Source organism: Oryctolagus cuniculus, chromosome 5, assembly GCF_964237555.1.
Source record: "Oryctolagus cuniculus chromosome 5, mOryCun1.1, whole genome shotgun sequence".
Taxonomy (NCBI): domain Eukaryota; kingdom Metazoa; phylum Chordata; class Mammalia; order Lagomorpha; family Leporidae; genus Oryctolagus; species Oryctolagus cuniculus.
In genome coordinates this window covers 122,885,196-122,904,281 of record NC_091436.1, presented here as the reverse complement: position 1 = coordinate 122,904,281, position 19,086 = coordinate 122,885,196, and the positions used below count along the sequence as shown (strand labels likewise).

Sequence of the window (19,086 nt, the reverse complement as noted above, 5' to 3'; positions counted from 1 at the left end):
ACCTGTGTAACTTCAGGCTTCAAACTGTGGATACAGAGGCAAAGATGGGCACAATATACAATTTGTGTATAGATCAACATCTGCCAAGTTCAGCAATCAGAGTAAACTGGCTTCAGTGTTCCTAGAATCAGAATTCTACTCCATCCAATAGCCACATCCTCTCAGATGCTCCATCTAACCATCTTCTGTCCAGATGTTGTATCTGCCTTGATTACTATTATCCCCAGCTCCTACCAGAGCCAAGCACATAATAGGGATACAACAGGTATCTTTGAATCAATGTATGAGTGTTTTTTAATTATGGTTTTTTATGTCACCCTTGCCCTTTTGCCTGAGCTTCCTCACCATCTGTCATCTCATTAGCTGCTGTCACTTAAGCCCCTGAGAACATGAGTGTCCACAGACACCTCACACACTTGCCAGATCTTCACATTAACGAGAAGAAAGGGCCACAGTCCCATTCTATGTCCAATGGGTGGAGCCCGGGTTTCCTGGAACCCAGTTTTTGTGCAAGATCCTCTGCCTCTGCCAGTATCCTCTTCCCACTGAGACCAGAGGTCACAAGTAGGACAAGTCTCCCTGATTCCCCCACCACAGTGGAATCCTTCTGCCAAGATCAGTCATTCAAGCCACTGTCTCTCTGGTTTGATACAGAGAGTGAATGCTCTTAAAAGCAGCAAACCTACATGTACATGTATTTTGTAGTAGCCAGCAAATCATAAGATTGTTAGGAACTGGTATCTGACAATTCAAGATAACTCCGAGTGCATTCATTACACAGGAAACTGCTTTATGAGTGCTGGGAACGTGGTACACCCTTTGTTAAAAGCACTCTTCCCCAGTTGAGGTAAAAAAAAGTTGGAAGAACAGTTTAGATTTTATGTTAACTCTTCTTGAAATGATTTCTGAAACAGAATTACTTACTATCAAACTGAGTTGATTCTCAGGAGAAAACACTCTGCAATGAACTCTGAAGTTAACAGACAGAATGTTTTTCAATGACAAACCATCTAAACAGTACACAGTTTTCTAAAGGGAAGGAATCAATATTACTGATCCGGTGAGGAAAATGAATAACCTTTCATTCCACCACATAGGAAAAACTAAAAACAATTAAAAAAAATGCCTCCTTCTTCTTTGTCTTAGTCTGCGTTTGAAGCTATGAATTGACTCATTCAGCAAATATTTATTGAACACCTACTTTGTGTCTGACACTATTCTAGGCAGTGGGTATATAGCAGTGAATGAATGCAAAGCGAAACAAAATCCCTTTCTTCATGAAGCCTATGTCTTATTGAAAGGAAGCGGGAAGAATAATCAAGGTAAGTGTCATATAAAGTGTTTGATCAAGAGGAGCGCTAAGGAGGGAAAGGGGATGGGGTTGGGGGCATGACCTAAGTGGAGCAAGCTGCGCAGTTATCTGGAGGAAGGGAGTTCCATACAGAAGGAACAGCAGGTGCAAAGGAAGGAAGGGTGTCGGCCTGTCCAAGGAGCAGGAAGGCTGATGTGGCTGCAGTAAGTAAGCTGGGGGAGTGGTGGAAGTCACTGAGTGAGAGAAAATTCGGGGATGAGGAGGAATACGGACTGCACTGGGTCTTTGAAGAAATAAAAGACACAATCTGACTTAACTAAACTGCATCATAACAGGTATTGTGCCTAGAATACGCTGAAGGGGGCACATACAGAAATGGAGCAACCAGCTAGAGGCCATGGCAACTTATCCAGGAGGAGTTATGACAGTGGTTTGGCCAAAGAGGTAGTCATGGAGGTGATAGGAGGTCCTTGACTTCTGCATCTATTGTGAAGGTAGAGGGGGAAGGATTATGTAAATAGATCAAATACGGGGTGGGAAAGACATAAAGGATCAATAAGGGTTTCACAACAATTTTGTCCTAAGCAACTGGAAGACAGGAGGATCACTTTCTGCAGTGAGGAATTGGTTTGGAAGTATGGTTTGGGAGTCAGCATTAGACATCTGTAGTATGAGCTGCCTACTAGAAATCCAGGTCTGCCAAGCAGGCAGGAGGATAGTTTCAATTTGAGTTCAGGTTCAAAGTCCAGGTTTAGTTTCTGCACCTGGGACTCCCAGAAGGTATATGATAGTCAAAGCCATGAGTCACCAAGGGAGGGACAGCATGTAGGTAGAAAAGGGGTACAAGTACTGTTTAGAGGTCATGGAGATGAGGAGGATCCAGCCACAGAGACAAATAAGGAGCAGTTCATCACTTAGAATAATTGGGGGCTGGCGCCTTGGCTCACTTGGCTAATCCTCCGCCTGCAGTGCCGGCACCCTGGATTTTAGTGCCAGTTGGGGCGCCGGATTCTGTCCCGGTTGCTCCTCTTCCAGTCCAGCTTTTTGCTGTGGCCTGGGAAGGCAGTGGAAGATGGCCCAAGTGCTTGGGCCCTGCACTGTATGGGAGACCAGGAGGAAGCACCTGCTCCTGGCTTCAGATCAGTGCAGCACGCCGGCTGTAGCAGACATTTGGGGGGTGAACCAATGGAAGGAAGACCTTTCTCTCTGTCTCTCTCTCACTATCTAACTCTGCCTGTCAAAAAAAAAAAAAAAAAAAAAAAAAAAAAAAAAAAGAATTGGGAGAGTGGGGTATCCTGGAGGCTTGGGGAAGAACATGTGTCAAGCAGAAGGGAATCAGATTGCCGAACACTGCCAACAGGCCAAGAGGAGGAAAACTGAGAATTGAGTGGAGTTAGATTTGTGCTGTGAGGCAATGAAAAAAAGGTGAGATTATAGCTAACATATTGACATATTCCACTAATTCTAACACATGTGAAGGCATATTTTAACCTATGCCTTTTGATAGCTTAGCTGCAGGATCTTTTTTTCCTTAGTATTGAAAATAATAGTATGTTTCACAATCATTTCTGTCTTTGATTTGATGAAATACAGCAAGAGAGTCTATTTTCTTTCAGTTTATGAACATGAGCCCACCTATTTGTTAAAATTTTACGTATCATCAACAAACCTAATACACTGAATTTTGTATGTACAGTGCGACATTAACCACAAAATATTCACGAGGAACGATCTACAAGATTCTAGAAATTCCTACTCTGCAAAATCTGCTGACATAATACCTGACCATGCTGATTTAAGAACACAGACTTTCAGGGGCTTTTTTTTCCCCATCTGTATCTGAGCCTTCTGTGGGGAAAATGCTGATTTGCTTTTCAATATCCTGAATAACTTATATCCAAAAGCTGGTACCTAAATTATAGAACTGAATATCCATTTAAAAAATATATTTTCCCTGAATATGGTCATTGGTAGGTGGGCTGGGGTAGGATAGCAGTCTTGGATCCCAAGGGCTAAGGCCTTGTCTCCAGCCACTGTGTGCATGAGATAATGATTATTTTGCTATAGCTTTTCTCCTGAGAAGGTTTTGTGTGATTTACAATCCACAGTCATCCAAAGAGGTTAAACAGAAAGGTGCTGTCTGCTGGAAATGGCATTATTGGAAGCAGAAGTGGAAAAGGCAGTGGGGCAAGAGGGTATGCAGTGGAACAGCCAACTCTTCCCGCCCTGTAAAATGACTGTGGTCGCTTGCAGCCCTGGAGCTACAACGCCAGGACCCCGGAGCCTCCTCAATGGAATACTTGGCTCCCTCCAGCCAGGCTTCCTGGTGTTTACACTTCAGGTTTACTTCCCATAGGAAATCAGGTCTGACACACAGGATGAGTGTCTGGAATTTTTAGTCAAGGAGTCTACCTGGCAACACAGGGAGGGCGTCTTTGGGTGCAGCAGCTGTTGCTGCTGTCTGGTGCTGAGAAAATCCCCAACTTAAACAGATGTGAGTTCAGATTACCAGGACTCCATCACCTCTGACTGATCTGAAACTGGCTTTAGGTTTTTGATTTTTTTTTTTAACAGTCCTGTGCAGTCTTCAATCATTTAGGAGTCAGGCTTTAGAATTTTTCCATTCTAAGCAAGTTATGAAAAACGAGGAAACTGGAGGGACTTCTACAGAGGAAAAGTCATCGTTAACAATTTTGTAGGTGTTTTAACTCAGAAGAAGCTAGGTTTTGCTAAGGGGAAAATTTTTTCTCTATTGAGTATGATTTAAAAAAATTAACCACAAAGGCTTAAATGTTTGTAGCACCAAGTAACTGATGGGAAATCCAGATTCTGAGGATCAAGAGACAGCGTCTAAAATCAGTTTGGTGCCTGAGTTCGAAACCTGGGTTGACAGGATAAAGCAGGCTGGATAATGAGTACCAAAATACAGTCAGGTGGAAGTAACTGTTCTAGTGGTGGGTGTCTGGCACAGGGTTTAGGCTGCCTCATCCCACATCAGAAGGATTGGTTTGAGTCAGAGATCTTATTCCAGCTTCCTCCAAAGGCACACCTTGGAAGGCAGCAGATGATGGCTCAAATACTTGGATCCCTGCCTCTCTTGAGAGACTTAGTTTCCGCCTGGTCCAGCCCCAACTGTTGCTGGCATTTGTGGAGTAAACCAGTAGGTAGGGAAGACCTCTGTCTCTGTCTCTCTTGCTTGCTCTCTCTGCCTTTCAAATAAAATAAAAACTTAAAAAATCAAATTTAAAAAAGAGAAGCAACAAGTCCTAGTGTCCCACAGCACAATTCACAATAATGAATTATATACCACATAAAGAACTGAAGGAGAAGAGGAACTGGCAGGCACCAAACACACAAAAAAGATAAGGAAATGGAAACGCTCGTTGACTAGTCTGATTGGTTTGCATTACATGTATGTGTTGAAATATGATACTGTCACACAAATGTACACGTTAAATTGAGTGTGAATCAATTTTTAATAAAATAATTTAAAAACTCCATCACTGCTATTTCCTAGCTATGTGTCCTGCGGCAAGTTACTCTTCACCTCAGATCTCTCTGCTCTAAGATGGGGATGGTAGGGCTCTGAAAATTAATATTTATAAAACAGAACAGAACACATCACTCAGTATGCATGATAAAATTTTTTGTTAAAGTAGACAAAAACTTAATGGTAGCAGAAACCTTTCTTGCACGGTTAGAAACATATTTTAGTATGTTACCTTTGCATCCATAAATTGCCTTCCGATTTTACCTATTTTGGTGGTGGCGAACACCTCATAACTCACTTTAAACAAAACCGAAGTGGAGGAACACTAACTTAGTATCAAATTCCTAACTCACTTAATTTATTCTTCATTTGTGAACGCTGCATGTGGCAGGTTTAATAATCAGGGAAAATGTTTTCTTAAGTCATTGCTGACCCCTGATTCAAGCGTTTATTGATGATGTTCAAAAATATACAGGGTGCAGTTCGCAGTTGCTCAACCTCTGTTACTGAACCAGTGAAACCTCTGGGAAGCATTTATAGAAGAAACCCATACACTACTCCCACAGTTGCATTGCTCTGTAAATCTACTTCCATCACTGGACTGAATCAACTGCTCAAACCAGGAAAAGGAGAAGTCTAGAGATGTGAGTCTGGGAGACATGATTCCTTCATAATTCCTAATAAAGACTAATCCCATCACCCTTGACCAATCCTAAAGGAGGAGCCATACTTTGAGAAGAAAGGATACATTTTCTCTAAGCTTGTTGGTGGATTCATAAATACCTAGAACTGTATAGGAAGCTGGTATTGAGTAAAACCATTCTTGTTTGTTTTAGTGGGATGATGTCATATTTTGCTTTATTTGAGCAATAAGTTATAGATTGGGAGAAGAATGGAAGAAGTAAAAAATGTTGTCAATGGGGCTGGTGCTGTGGCATAGTGGGTTAAGCTGCTGCCTGTAGTGCTGGTATCCATATGGGCACCGGTTTGAGACCTGGCTGCTCCACTTCCAGTCCAGCTCCCTGCTATGGCCTGGGAAAGCAGTAGAAGATGGCCCAAGTCCTTGGGCCCCTGCACCCATGTGGGAGACCTGGAAAAAGCTCCTGGCTCCTGGCTTTGGATTGGCGCAGCTCTAGCTGTTGTGGCCAATTGGAGAGTGAACCAGCAGATGGAGGACCTTTCTCTCTGTCTCTGTCTCTCCTCTCTCTGTAACTCTGACTTTTAAATAAATAAATAAATATTAAAAAAATTGTCATCACAAATCAAAGGCCTAAAGTATAACTTGGTTCAATGACTGAACTTTTAAAATAATTTCATTAAGCAAATTTAAGTCTTATTTCTTAAACAGCATTATTTTTCCTAAGAGCAGTATTTATATACAGATTAGACATGAAAATCATGCATATAAAAGATTTAACCACCAAGTCAATGGCTTATACTTTAGGTTAGCTTTTGAGTTTCAGTCCTCAGATATGGAATGAGTTTGCTTATAGGTGGTTTTTAAATTCATGTTTGATTTTTGCATCACTGAAATATGGGATTTTAAGATGAAAGATGTGATGGATACTTGAACTCAATGTCTCCATGATACAAGTAAGCAAAATTAGGCCCCAAAAGGTCTTTCCTTTGCAAAGATACCCTCCCTGAACCAATGCTGGCCCACTCCACACAGCTCCTACTGATCTGACTTCCATTCTTACACATATACCGCTTCTCCCTTTTTCCCTGCATCTATTATCTCAGCAGGTACTCCTGCCACTGCAAGAGAGGAAAAAGTTCCTTTCTTCCACCCTCTAGAACAAGTAGAATCAGAATGCATGGATAACAATTATTTTATTTTGCAGTTCTTTTTCTCTCATTTTATAGCCAGTGTTCCACATTCAGATACTTTCTCTGTAGACACTTCTCCTGGACCATGTTACTCACTACATTGGACCCTATATTGAGTCCCTCTGTCCTGCCTTCAGTTCTGCATCATTGCTTCAGTATGGCTCATTCTCACCATCCTTCTTGTGAGAAGAGACAGAGAAATTACACAGCAGGTTTATCAATGTCACATGTGAGCTCATATGATCTGCATGAACAGCCCCATGAACTAGGAGTCATGTCTGCATGTCAGATGCAAAAACTGAGGAGAGGTTCCATAGTCTGGCATGGTCACATAATTAGAGACAGCATTCAAAACGTGGGTCAGTCTGACCCATCAGCCTTACCTTCCACTGCACCATGCAGCCTTCCAGGATTAAGTTACTAATCCCATTTCTTCTCTGAATCTGAATCTTTTGAATATGTCTCCCTGCCAGACCCCAGTCCCCATCATAGGCTCACAGCAAAAGAAACAAGGACAAGTATATTATAACAAACACCTGTGATGGTCTAGGTTTCAATTGTCTATCCACATCTACCCCTCCATTTCAAAATGATAAAGAAAGAAGAGTGAGAAGCAGTTCAGAACCCAATGCCAAATGCCTAAGTGCCAGTCCAGGCTCCCTATTGCCTGGTGTGGTATGATTTTTCTGTGTCTCTGTTCTTATATGTAAAATGAATGAGTCTCATATCATAAAGCTGTTCTGAGAATTAAATGAGAAAACACAAAACTCACATAAGACAGTGACTGGTACATAGTAAGCCATTGATAACATGAATTATTGTTTCTCCCACTCCCTTCAAAATAATGCATCAATAATATGCCTCCTTTAGGAAAAAATTTTTATATATTTATCCTGGACAAGGACATTTTCAAAGGAAATTGAGTTAAAGTCAATGTCAAGAGCATTTAGAGGGGCCGGTGCAGTGGCTCACTTGGCTAATCCTCCGCCTGCCTGGCGGCGCCGGTACCCCTGGTTCTAGTCCCGTTTGGGGCGCTGGATTCTGTCCCTGCTGTTCCTCTTCCAGTCCAGCTCTCTGCTGTGGCCCGGGAAGGCAGTGGAGGATGGCCCAAGTGCTTGGGCCCTGCACCCCATGGGAGACCAGGAGAAGCACCTGGCTCCTGCCTTCGGATAAGTGTAGCTCCGGCTGAAGTGGCCATTTGGGGAGTGAACCAATGGAAGGAAGACCTTTCTCTCTGTCTCTCTCTCTCACTATCTAACTCTGTCAAATAAAAAAAAAGAGCAGTTGGAAAGGTGTTTGAGTCTCTGTGGGATAGGCCAAGAGCAGGTAAGCAAAGGAGAAATGAAGGGAAATGTCTTTGCCTCTTCAAAGTAAAGGTGGGAAGGCTTTATTCAAATTGTAGGAGCTCTAAGATTTTCCTTCTTTCTTTTTCTATGTTTATTTATTTGCTTGAAAGGCAGAGTGACACAGAGTAAAGGAGAGACGGAGAGAAACAAGAGAGAGGAGAGAGAGCTTCCATCTGCTGGTTCACTCCCCAAATGGCTGTAAGGCCAGGGCTTTCCCAGGCCGAAGCCAGGAGCCAGGAGCTTCATGCAGATCTCACCCAAGTACTTGGGTCATCTTCTGTTGCTTTCCCAGGCACATCAGCAGGAACTACATAGGAAGTGGACCAGCTGGGACTTGAACGGGTATCAACATGGGACACTGGCATTGCAGACGGGGGCTTTACCAGCTATACCACAATGCAGGCGCTCTAAGAACTTCTGCAAGTTACCTTCACGTAAGCCAAGAACTCTTGATTAATTTCATACTCTTTCACCTCTCAGAGCCTGATATAAACCAGTGCAGGTGCTCAGCAAAAGGAGACTCCTTTGACCTCTGACTTATTATTAAGTAAGAACCATCACCGTTCTCATCAAGGCAAACCACAGATAGAAGGAAGGTCAGAGGATGTTCCTCCTCCAAGACACATCTTCCATCCTCCTCTTCCTCAGCTACCTCACATCACTGACAAAGGCCAAAGAGCTAAATTCTTTTACTTTCCCAACCTCAGCTTCCAGGATCCGTATTGGCAAATGACCTCTCCATGTTCTCACTTGAGGAGCTTGAGTAACTTATTTGGAAATCACAAAGTCATGTGTACCAAGCAATCACTTGAGCAGAAAGACAACATGGAAATTTTAAGGAGCACTGTTGCAGGGTTCAGGGGAACCAGGTCTTGGCTCTCCTCTAATCCTGCTGGCCACTGACCTTGGGCAAGTCATCCTTCCCTGTGCCTCAATTTCATTTTCTGAAAAATGATATTAGGGCATGAGTTGTGTAAGTTACTTCTAAATGCCTTACGCACACACACTCATGCTCTCATGATGTCCATTGCTCTCCAGATTGCAACCTAAACAAATACTTTTTCTGTTACTAAAGCCTAGTAAGCATTAGAACAGAGCCTAGTAAGCACCAGAACAGAGTTTTCAACTCGGTGTTCACATACACAAAATTCAGTAAAAACATCACAGGTTAAGCAGTTTAATAATGAGTCCTTGCTTTCTTTTTAATTCTGTAGTCTCTGCTTTGCAAAAGAATTGAACCTAGTTACAAATTTATCCCAAACTTTGCCTCATCATCTCAGAGTAGGATAGCATAAGGTACACAGGAAGAGTTTACTTCAAATATTTAATTATGCCAAAGCAAAATTAGTTCAGAGTCATGCAGATTGACGATTTGATTTCTGTTTAGGAAAATAATTCAACATATAGGTAATGATAACTCTCAAAAAAGAGATAATACAGCAAAAAAATCAAAACAAAGAGAGAAAATGTAACTAAGAAAATAATCCTTCTCTAACCTAACAGTTGTCATAGCATTTTTCCCTGAAGAAACTCATAGCTGTCATGGTTAAAGATATACTCTGAGGACAAGAGCTTTGCCTGGGCCCCTGGAGAGTCACTGTCTTCCTGGCACAGCCCTTCTTATATAACCTGCAGGTGAAACTAGAGTTGGGTGTTGCCTTTCTGAAAGTGAAATAAATTTTTCTACAAGCTCAGCCTTCCACCTTTATATGAGTGACAATTTTCCTCATCTTGAAAAATTCATTTCTGGATGATTTTGTAAAATGTGAGCACAAAGGTGCATTACTCTTTGCAAACATATAATTTAAGAATCCCTTTCCTGGGGGCAGTAATGGTCACACTAATGAGCCATGATACGAGTATATTAAAGAAAGTTTCAGTACAGCTGAAGTCAGACATGGGTATTAAAACGATAGTATGATAGTGCCATGGCCTTTGAATTAGCACATTTTCTCTTCTCACATCATCTTGTTCTCTAGTGTCTATGGGTTTACTCCACTTAGAAATAAGCAAATCACATGAGGAATATAAGCGATCTTTTCTGGTCAGTTTTTATTTCTGTATTTTAAGCCACTGCTATCACGGAAGGATCCTTTAATTCTGAAAAATAATTCTTGACATCTACAGAAATTTCCTATTAAAGAACCTACCTGTACGATCTTTATTTTAAATCTCTACCACCAATATCACTGTGAGTCAACAGGGAAAAAGCTAAATAGTGCAATGGCTTTAAAGCAATTCATCATTAAAGCAGAAAAATAGGTTCATTAGTGTGTGGGTGCTCTAGACCAATGCCATGCAATGGAACTTTTGGTAAGGAAGGAACTTAAGACCCAGGGTCTGCTCTCTAAACTCTTACAACGTAGGTGGGGACACAAATCACACAACCACAAACAGTGACAAATATAAGAGCCAAAAGTATTAAAAAAAAAAAAAAAAAGAAATAGCCTCTTAGAATCTTTGTTCTACTTTGCCCTTTTGCTACTATGCATCCAAAACAGTTTGCTTGAGAAGGAGTGTCCCAGTTGCTTTCACAATCCCTGAAGCAGTCAGTTTGAAGGCGATACTATCATTATGTCATGTGCCTTAAGTGCCTACATGGAGAGGGAGCACCTTTCCTGTGAAATGTTTACTGTCTTTCCAAAGCAGAGCATGAAGAATGTGCCAATCAGAAACTGAGCATGGTTTACATTGCGTTAAGTCCAAACCCTCTGTCTCTCACCCTCTTTTTCTCATTTTTTTCTTCACAGCCTAAACCCTGAAAGAAAAAGGAAGTTTGGGTAAAGACAGAAACTGCCCATTTTTTTACTCCCCTTGTCACTTTGCAGAATATACTTTCTGAGACTCTCAGGGACCTTTCCACTTTGCACCTGCTCTGCAAACTTCCCCTCAACATTTCTAGGGCAACCACATTGTTTGCAAAAGCAAAAGAACCTTAAAACATTCATGGAAAAATAGAATTGAAAGATATGTTTACTTTGGTGCAACAAAAAAACCTTCAAAATACATTTATGATTTGCTCATAATATGCATTTTCAATGAACCTAGTGAAGAAACCTCACATCTATGGATTTCAAAAAAAAATTTTTGCACCAAAACAAGTTACCTTTTAATTTCATGTTCCACAACCTGTTTGCTATACCCTCATAGTTAAAGAGGGAAGGAAAATGAAGGGGGATGGATGGAGTTTGGGTTGGGGAAAGGAGAGGAGCGAAAGAAAGGAAGGTAGGAAAGATACATAGCAAGGATACAAATTAGAACCAGCGATGAAAGAACAGCCAATGGTCCTATTCTCAGCCACCCCATTCTCAACTGGGACTGAAAAACCATTTTGTATCTTCCAGAGATACAAGCAAGTGAACAAAGTGACTGTGTTTGGATCATCTGAGACTTCCTCAGTGTAATACATGGACCATTGTGTGGGACTATTTTTTACTTTTGTGCCTTATGTGACAAAATAGATCAAATACAAAACAATGTTTTCTCTGTACCCTCCCAATTAATGTGACCCCAAATTAACCTTAATTTTAAATTAAACTGAACTTCTTGAATTCCCTCCAGACTTAGCCCATTGCTTTGGAGCTATGTTAAAACAACAACCACGAATGGCAAAAACATGACAAATTGAGTGTTAACACCACAGACTTAAAGTCATTGGCCTACATCTTGGCAACACTTTGACTAGGTAATAGACTCTTAAAATAGATTTTTATATATAAAAATTTTGAAAGAACTCCCTTTCTATTGCTGAAACAGACGTATTGAAAGAAACTACTGGGGCCGGCGCTATGGCTCAGCGGGTTAACGCCCTGGCCTGAAGCGCCGGCATCCCATTTGGGCGCCAGTTCCAGTCCGGCTGCTCCTCTTCTGATCCAGCTCTCTGCTGTGGCCTGGAACAGCAGTGGAAGATGGCCTAGGTCCTTGGGCCCCTGCACCCGTGTCGAAGACCCAGAGGAAGCTCCTGGCTCCTGGCTCCTGGCTTCAGATCAGCTCAGCTTTGGCCATTGCGGCCAATTGGGGAGTGAACCATCAGATGGAAGACATCTCTGTCTCTCTGCCTCTCCTTTCTGTGTAACTCTTTCAAATAAATAAATAAATATTAAAAAAAAAAAGAAAAGAAAGAAACTACTGTCCATTCCCAATCTATCAAACATAAAATTTTCCTGGCTTCATAAAGGAAGGAAGAATATAAAACACAACAGCACTCCAGTCTTCCATCCTTCTAGCCATTTAAGACATCATCCTGTGTTTCCAACCCTAGGATTCCATGAAATTAGGATTGTAGTTTTGTGGAGCTCAACTTTAAAACCTGTAAGTCTGGTAGACAAGGAGGGACGAGTGGAGATGGATGATAAAAGAGGTCTTTCTTGGGAAGATAAATGAGAACCAGTGGCCTAGCTTCAGAGTACCTATGGTCTCCATGGCATTCAGGAGCAAGGCATGCCTCTTTTGGGTGGGTGGGGCTAAGTGAGCTCTTGGAAGATCTCAGATAGAAAGTAAAACAGAGCCCACCCTTATCCACATGAACAATTCATTGTGAAACAGATGAGGAAGGGCCAGGAAAAGGTCTTATTATACAGAACCAACTGCTGGCCAGAACTCACCGCTATCAGATCAACAAGACATTGTTCTCGTGGCCTCTCAGCACCTGGAGTGGCTTTTATTTAACAGAACCTCTCTTTGTAGTAGGATTTTACCTGGTTGTACCTTTAAGACTATCACTTTGGGAGGGGGAAGAAAATGACTTCTTCAGAAAAACAGTTGAAACATAAACATCCCAAAACAAAATCCTGGGGGAAAAGGCTAAAACTATTGGAAAAGGTAGTTACACCTGAATGAAACTACTGTGAGTTTGTGTGAAGAGCATACAGCTGAAGTACTGCTTCCACAGACAGGGATGATCAGGCCTTGTTTTATATGGCACTTCCATTCTTTTTACAAAACGGGATACTGTTTTAAGAACACAGGTATAGTAGTTTTCAAGGTTACTGTGGCCATAGGAATGACTAAGGTCATGGTATTAAGCTTCTTTCTGCTGCTAGACCAGTTTTTGCTTCTCTAGGTTGCTATATTCTTACGAGTATTTAAAACGACACTACAAAAGAAAAGTTTAGAAATGTAACTGACCATAGTCTAATCAATCCATGCAATTACTTTTGGAGTGGAGTTGATTCTTTAATAAAGTGAAAATGAGAGGTCAGTTGTGAACATTTTTGTTCACATTATTTACTACTAATTAGGTAAATCTAGAATGGAATAAGTGTTCTAACTAGTCACAGGGCAATTTAATGCACTATCTGACCCTAAGTACAATCTTGTACTATAACAAAAAAGTGTGTTATCTTTCAAGTGCCTTACCAGGTCAATGTAAAATACTAGAATATGGATGGCAAAGTACTGAAATTATGTTAGATTCACTGTAGTTGAAAACTGAACTATGTACTGTACTCTGAATATCCTTATTGCTAGGAAAACCACAGTGAAGTATGAAGGGGAAAAAGGGCTTTGATTTGAGCCAGAAAAATTACTTGGTGTATTTATGTTTGTATATATTTATATGTACGCATATGTATATAATATATTTTATATATAGCACTATATTACATATAATAAATTAGTCTGATGCATATTTTATAATACATAAATCTGTTTTTATAGAGGTAGTATATGATAAAGCAAAAGAGCAAAAAGTTAGCAAAAGAGCAAAAAATTAATAAAAGGTCAATTTGGGCATAGGTATATAGATATTCTTTGTTCTATACTTGCAACTTTTCATTTAGTTTGGGATTATGTGCAAATAATATTTCTTTTGTAAAAAGGGGGAAAGGGAACTGAAACTTTCCTGAGCTAGATTTCTAGTACACAGTGTGCTGGACTTGCAGGTTTCATACCCAGTAGAATGTTTGCCTCAGCCTGGTTTTCACTTGGCTTTTGATCATTCACACAGATCTTCAAGGGGAAACAAAATGAAGTGTTTTTAAAAAAATTTCTCTAAATTTTTATATTATAAAAGCAACAAGTCCTTACTACAGAAAATTTAGGCAATGTACAGGAAGCTAAAAAGGAAGGAAAAAAATCCATAAGTAAATCCCAACACACTGGACAACAACTGGCATTTTGGCATATTTATTTTAAGGTTTTAAGCAAACTAGGATTTTATTATATAAAGTATGTACCTTTTTTCCCCCTTAACCTAGTATAAAAGCATTTTCCTTTATCAACAGTAAGAACCATAACTCCTGGCTTCCAAAGTATTACAGCCTGTATAAACACATATTGTCTACTCGGTAAGGGATAAGGGGGAGGCACAGCTCAGATGATGACCACTATATTATGCTGTGGGTTATCTAGCATACAAAAGACCTCTCATCCTGATGGAATGGAATCCTTAAAACTTAAGAGGGATACATTTTCATGTGAGGAAAGTTATAAGAATTTAAACGCAAGGGTTAGATTCAAAAAGGCAAACTTGGGACAGGATGGGTTTTGCCACTTTCTATTTTCTTAGCTGCCTAGTGACATAGAAAAAAGCAAAGGATCCAACCATCAGGAGACATGTAGTCTAGCCCCGTCATGAACAAACAACTAGCTCTTGTTTGGGTCAATGCAGCCAAATCTCTCTGATCTCAATTTCCTCATTGTTAAATGACAAGGTCAAACAAATTCCCTAAGGATCACTCAGTCTCTGATTCGGCAAGATTCTCCTGTTTTAAAGATCCCAGGGAAAAAGCGGGGGGGGGGGGGGGGGGGGGAGTAGAAGAATTTATTATTTCTGAACGCATTATTTCTAACAAGATCATCAATCTCATTTTCCATAAGAATAGATCAAGTAGCACTTGGCCTACAAGAGAGATTCCACAAGCTCACTTTCTCAGTCCTTTGGAAAATAAGGACTGGGGAGAAAGGCAGGGAGATCTGCAAGTAAGGAAAAACAAGAGAAAGCTCACCATGGCCATTGCAGTAGTAGATCCACTTCTCCCGGTTCTGGGTTGGAGTTACAGATTTCTTCAGCCCTGCTTTTTCTACAATGGTGCTGGGATCCTGCCGGGGCCCCTTCTTCAGAGTCCTTGAGCTTTTCCGGATGCTGCATACCACTATCACCACAAGCACCAGCAGCAGGAAAAGCACAATCATCCAGGGCAGATGTTCGTTGATGTCAAAATGCTTGTGCAGGTTCTGTCTGGGATGGCCTCTCTTGGGGCTCTTGATGGGTGTGCTGGACTTCTCACCCGCAGTGGCCTCCATGGATGGCAGCAGCTTCAGGATGTGTCTGTGGTGGGGGCCTTGCTGGTGGTTCGCTACTTGGAGGATTGGGAGGGTCTTATTCATGCCTTCCTCCCCACTTGCTGAGCTCGTATTGTCAGGGACTGTCCCTTCCTGGATGCCACTTAGTACCTTTGGTCTAACAGAGGCAGAAGTGTTGGATTCTGTTGAGTTCATGCCTAGAAAAAAGAGTAAGGAAGTGGGGAAGAGCTTTTCCATATTTGGGGATCCACATGTTCCTTGTCTCTCAGGTCATCTCTAAACTGGGCCAGATAATCAAAGAAGAGATGACCTTTGGAGCTTAAGCAAAAATAAAATTATATTACACATTTTTATAAAGGCTCTAACAGCACTTTTATGTGGAAGGTAAGAACTGAACTGAACAGTTAAACTCACTCCTTGTACCAAAACCAAGAGTTGTCAGGGACCCAACATCTGAGTTTCACGGCAGCATCTTCTGTACTTCACGCGCTGAACAGACACATGTATATTCAGTACTCTAGTCAACCCTTCATTATTTTTAGCATTCAGAGGAATAGTTCAAATGTAGAGTTGAAGTTATTTCTCCTTTCCCACCTTTTGATAAAACTCAGAATGTGATTAAGGTAAAGAAAAGAGTTCAAATGCAAATCCAAATTTGATGAGTGAAAGGTTTGGTGGGACAGGTCAGTGAACCAAATATGGTTATGAAGAGATTAAACAAGATTTGGGCCAGCAGTTTAGTTGACTTAGTTGATGTCTTTTAGAAAAGTTCCCATAACTAAGATGATCATGAGAGATCAGAATTTTGAGTCTCAACAGATAGGACGTGGCCTGTTTCAGCCCTTGAAAAAATATGGAGTGACCACTTGAGTTCTTTGACCCCATTTCTTCATTTCAAAATTGAGACTGTAAGAAGGCTGTCTTTTTAGAATCATAATGAAGGTAAAATGTAATCATATATGACAGTGCACTTAGAAGAATAACTCAAGTTGGTTATCATCTCATGGAAATTGAATTTAATCAGAAAGGATCTGAAAATAAAGGCTGCATTTTTTACTTGATCTGAGGTTAAAATGGGATTCTGAGGAAAAGTGGGATATTTAAAGGGCATCAAATTAAAATAATTGGAAAAAGTAAAATTATTGCTTCCTAGATATGAATGCTAGTCACTTCAAACCCAATACAAATATGTTTCCTCCCTGAAGCTTCTATCTTTCCTTTCCATGCTTACTCCACCTTAGACTCACTATCTATCCCTCCCATCCAGAAGTAATGGGATTTTCTCCCCTTATCCTTCCTTCTTTCCTTCTGGCTGTATCGACTCAGGATTGACTCCATGCTGGAAAAATTTAATCTGAAAGTAATGTTAAACATCTAAATCACTCAGTTATTGAGTGAGTTTGCAATCAAGGCCTAAAGAGGTTAAATGCTTTATATAAGGTCACATGCTGTCCTTATTTCTCTTGGTTCTTATTTTCTAGCTTGATATGACCTAGTTTCTAAATATCTGATCTTTCCTAATAGAAAAATTCTGAGTCTAAATGTTTCTAATAGGTCCAAAAAAGTCAGGTTTAATTAGAAAAAAAAAAAAAAAAAGGCCCCTTCTCAAAAGGATGACTTTGGAATACACATAATGAAGGAAATATCTTTGGTATAAGACCACTCTTGGTACCTCCTATGGGCTCAAAGCTGTCCTCAAATAAATATTTCATGAGGGTAAGTTACCTTTGGGAGCATAAGTGGAGGAAGGAACTTCATGGGATTCCATGTGTTCAGTGCTTGTGAAGATGGCTGTGCCAGGAGAAGGTGAGGTCGTGCTGGAGAAGGACAGGTGCACTCCGCAGACATTGTCTGTCTCCTTGGTCCCTGGTTTGATCACCACCAAGTTCTGACTCAGACAGTCTGTGTATGCTTTGCATTTCAACACGCTAGAAGGCACATCAGAAAAGGTACCCCGAGCACACTGCTTACACCGGACGTCCTCAGTCTCTGTTCCTTTCTTCCGTACACCCCAACCCACAGGACACACTGTATGGGGGGCGCAGGTCCCGTTAGACTGGAACATGCCAGGTGGACAAGTGCATTCTCGGTCAGTCAAGGCAGCACAAGGTAATTTCTCAACCATTGGCCATGGGCATGGCTGGCTACAGTCATGGCATCTCTCAATGCCATTCTCATGCCTGGTAAAGGTCCCCGCAGGGCAACTGCTGCAGACGCGCAGGCTTGTGTTGGTACAATGCTCAGAGACGTAGGTTCCTGCTGGACACTTGTCACAGGTTAGCACCTGGCCAGTGGCACGGTCAACATGGCGGTAAGTGCCGATGAGATTTGGCGCCTTCTGTTCTGGCTGAGCTGTGGTGGTGCTAAGGAATCCAAGCTGAAAGAAATAAAAGGGGAAAGGGAGAAATCAAAAACCAAGAAGGTGTTATCTAGGGGAGAAGCAGAAAGGACCAACACCACAATCACACATCTGTTAAAGGCCTGGGGGTAGTGTATCCTCTTGACACTACTGCTGCAACACAGTAGAAGGAAATGAAGTCCTGGATCGACCTCTGTGAAGCTTTGGTTGAGCCACCTGACCTTTGCTTCAGCTTCTTGTTTTTCCATCTGTAAAATGAAGCTGACACACTTCTCAGACTGACTATAAAAATCAAACGAGAATGTGTATGTAAAAGCACTTTGTAGCTAGCACTGAAAATACTATAGAGCTAGAAGACAAAATCTTAATGCAAGAAGACAAGAACTTGCTGAGCAGTTCTCTTCTTTTACCTGATCCAAATGGTAAGCTGCCATTTCTTGATGCCAGGACAAAAGCAGCTGAGAACCAGGGAGGCACATATTCACTACCATGCCACCAGATGGCCTGCTTGGGGTTAACCCATAGGCACAGCATCATTTTTTCAGATCTTTTGTCTTTATGAGGCTAAATTTTTTGTTTGTTGTTTGAAATAAAGGGAGGCCTTCGCATTCTTGTGAATGTGCTTTAAGTAGCAATTGATGTTTTTAGTTTCACACCTTGTTTGTTCAGCCTTAGAAGTCCATAGCTATACAGAGCATGGACCTGCAGCCACCAAAAAAACCCAAGCACAAAGGTGGTTCAGTAAGAGAGACTCAATACACATTTAAATTTCATTCATGGAGAAGAAACTTCTATCAGCTAAACCAGATTTTACAGTAGCTTCCAGAATGAAAGTTGAAGAAAAAAAATTATATTTCTGATACTCAATCCTGCAGTCCTTTGAGGTGAAAGCAGAGTAGAGGAAGATTATTAGAAGAAGGCTTGCCTGCACTAATAAAGATTGAGAGTTTTCAACAGTTTTTACTGTATTGTACAAAATGCAGTAGCTTTATGTATCAAGAAAATAATGACTTGCGTGAATATTTGACACAGCCCTTAAGTTGCCATTTGAGATGACCACATTCCATATTGGAATGCCTGAAATCGAGTCCTGGCTCCAATCCCTATTCCAGTTTCCTACTAATACACACCCTGAGAAGAAACAGGTGATGGCTCAAGTGGTTGGGTGTCTGCTACCCACATGGGAGCCCCAGATGGAGTTCTCGGCTCCTGAGTTCAGCCTGACTCAACCCCGGCAATTGCTGGGATTTAGGGAGTGAACCAGTAGATGGGAGATCTCTCTGTCTCTGTCTCTGTCTGTCTCTCTCACTCCCTCTCCGTGTTTGTGTGTGTGTGTGTGTGTGTCCCTTCCTTTCAAAACAGATAAACTGAAAACAAAATTTAGGGGCCACAACTTGGGATACCAGCAGCATCCCATATGAGAGCAATTGCTTAAGTCCCTTCTTCTTTGCTTCCCACCCAGCTTCCTGCTAAAGCACCTGGGAAAGCAGAGGATGACGGTCCA

General features: G+C 41.3%; 1 protein-coding gene across 2 annotated transcripts in view; it reads right to left on the bottom strand.

Annotated features, from left to right (window-relative positions):
- Nucleotides 1–19,086, bottom strand: part of TNFRSF21 (TNF receptor superfamily member 21) — a 257,127-nt gene that overhangs the window by 30,018 nt on the left and 208,023 nt on the right. For both annotated transcript variants that reach the window (XM_017345167.3, XM_002714473.5), the window contains 2 exons: nucleotides 16,949–17,600; nucleotides 14,926–15,420 (listed from right to left, as the gene is read on the bottom strand). In XM_017345167.3, coding sequence (XP_017200656.3) covers nucleotides 14,926–15,420; nucleotides 16,949–17,600 — 1,147 coding nt within the window. The remainder of the gene's footprint in view (nucleotides 1–14,925; nucleotides 15,421–16,948; nucleotides 17,601–19,086) is intronic.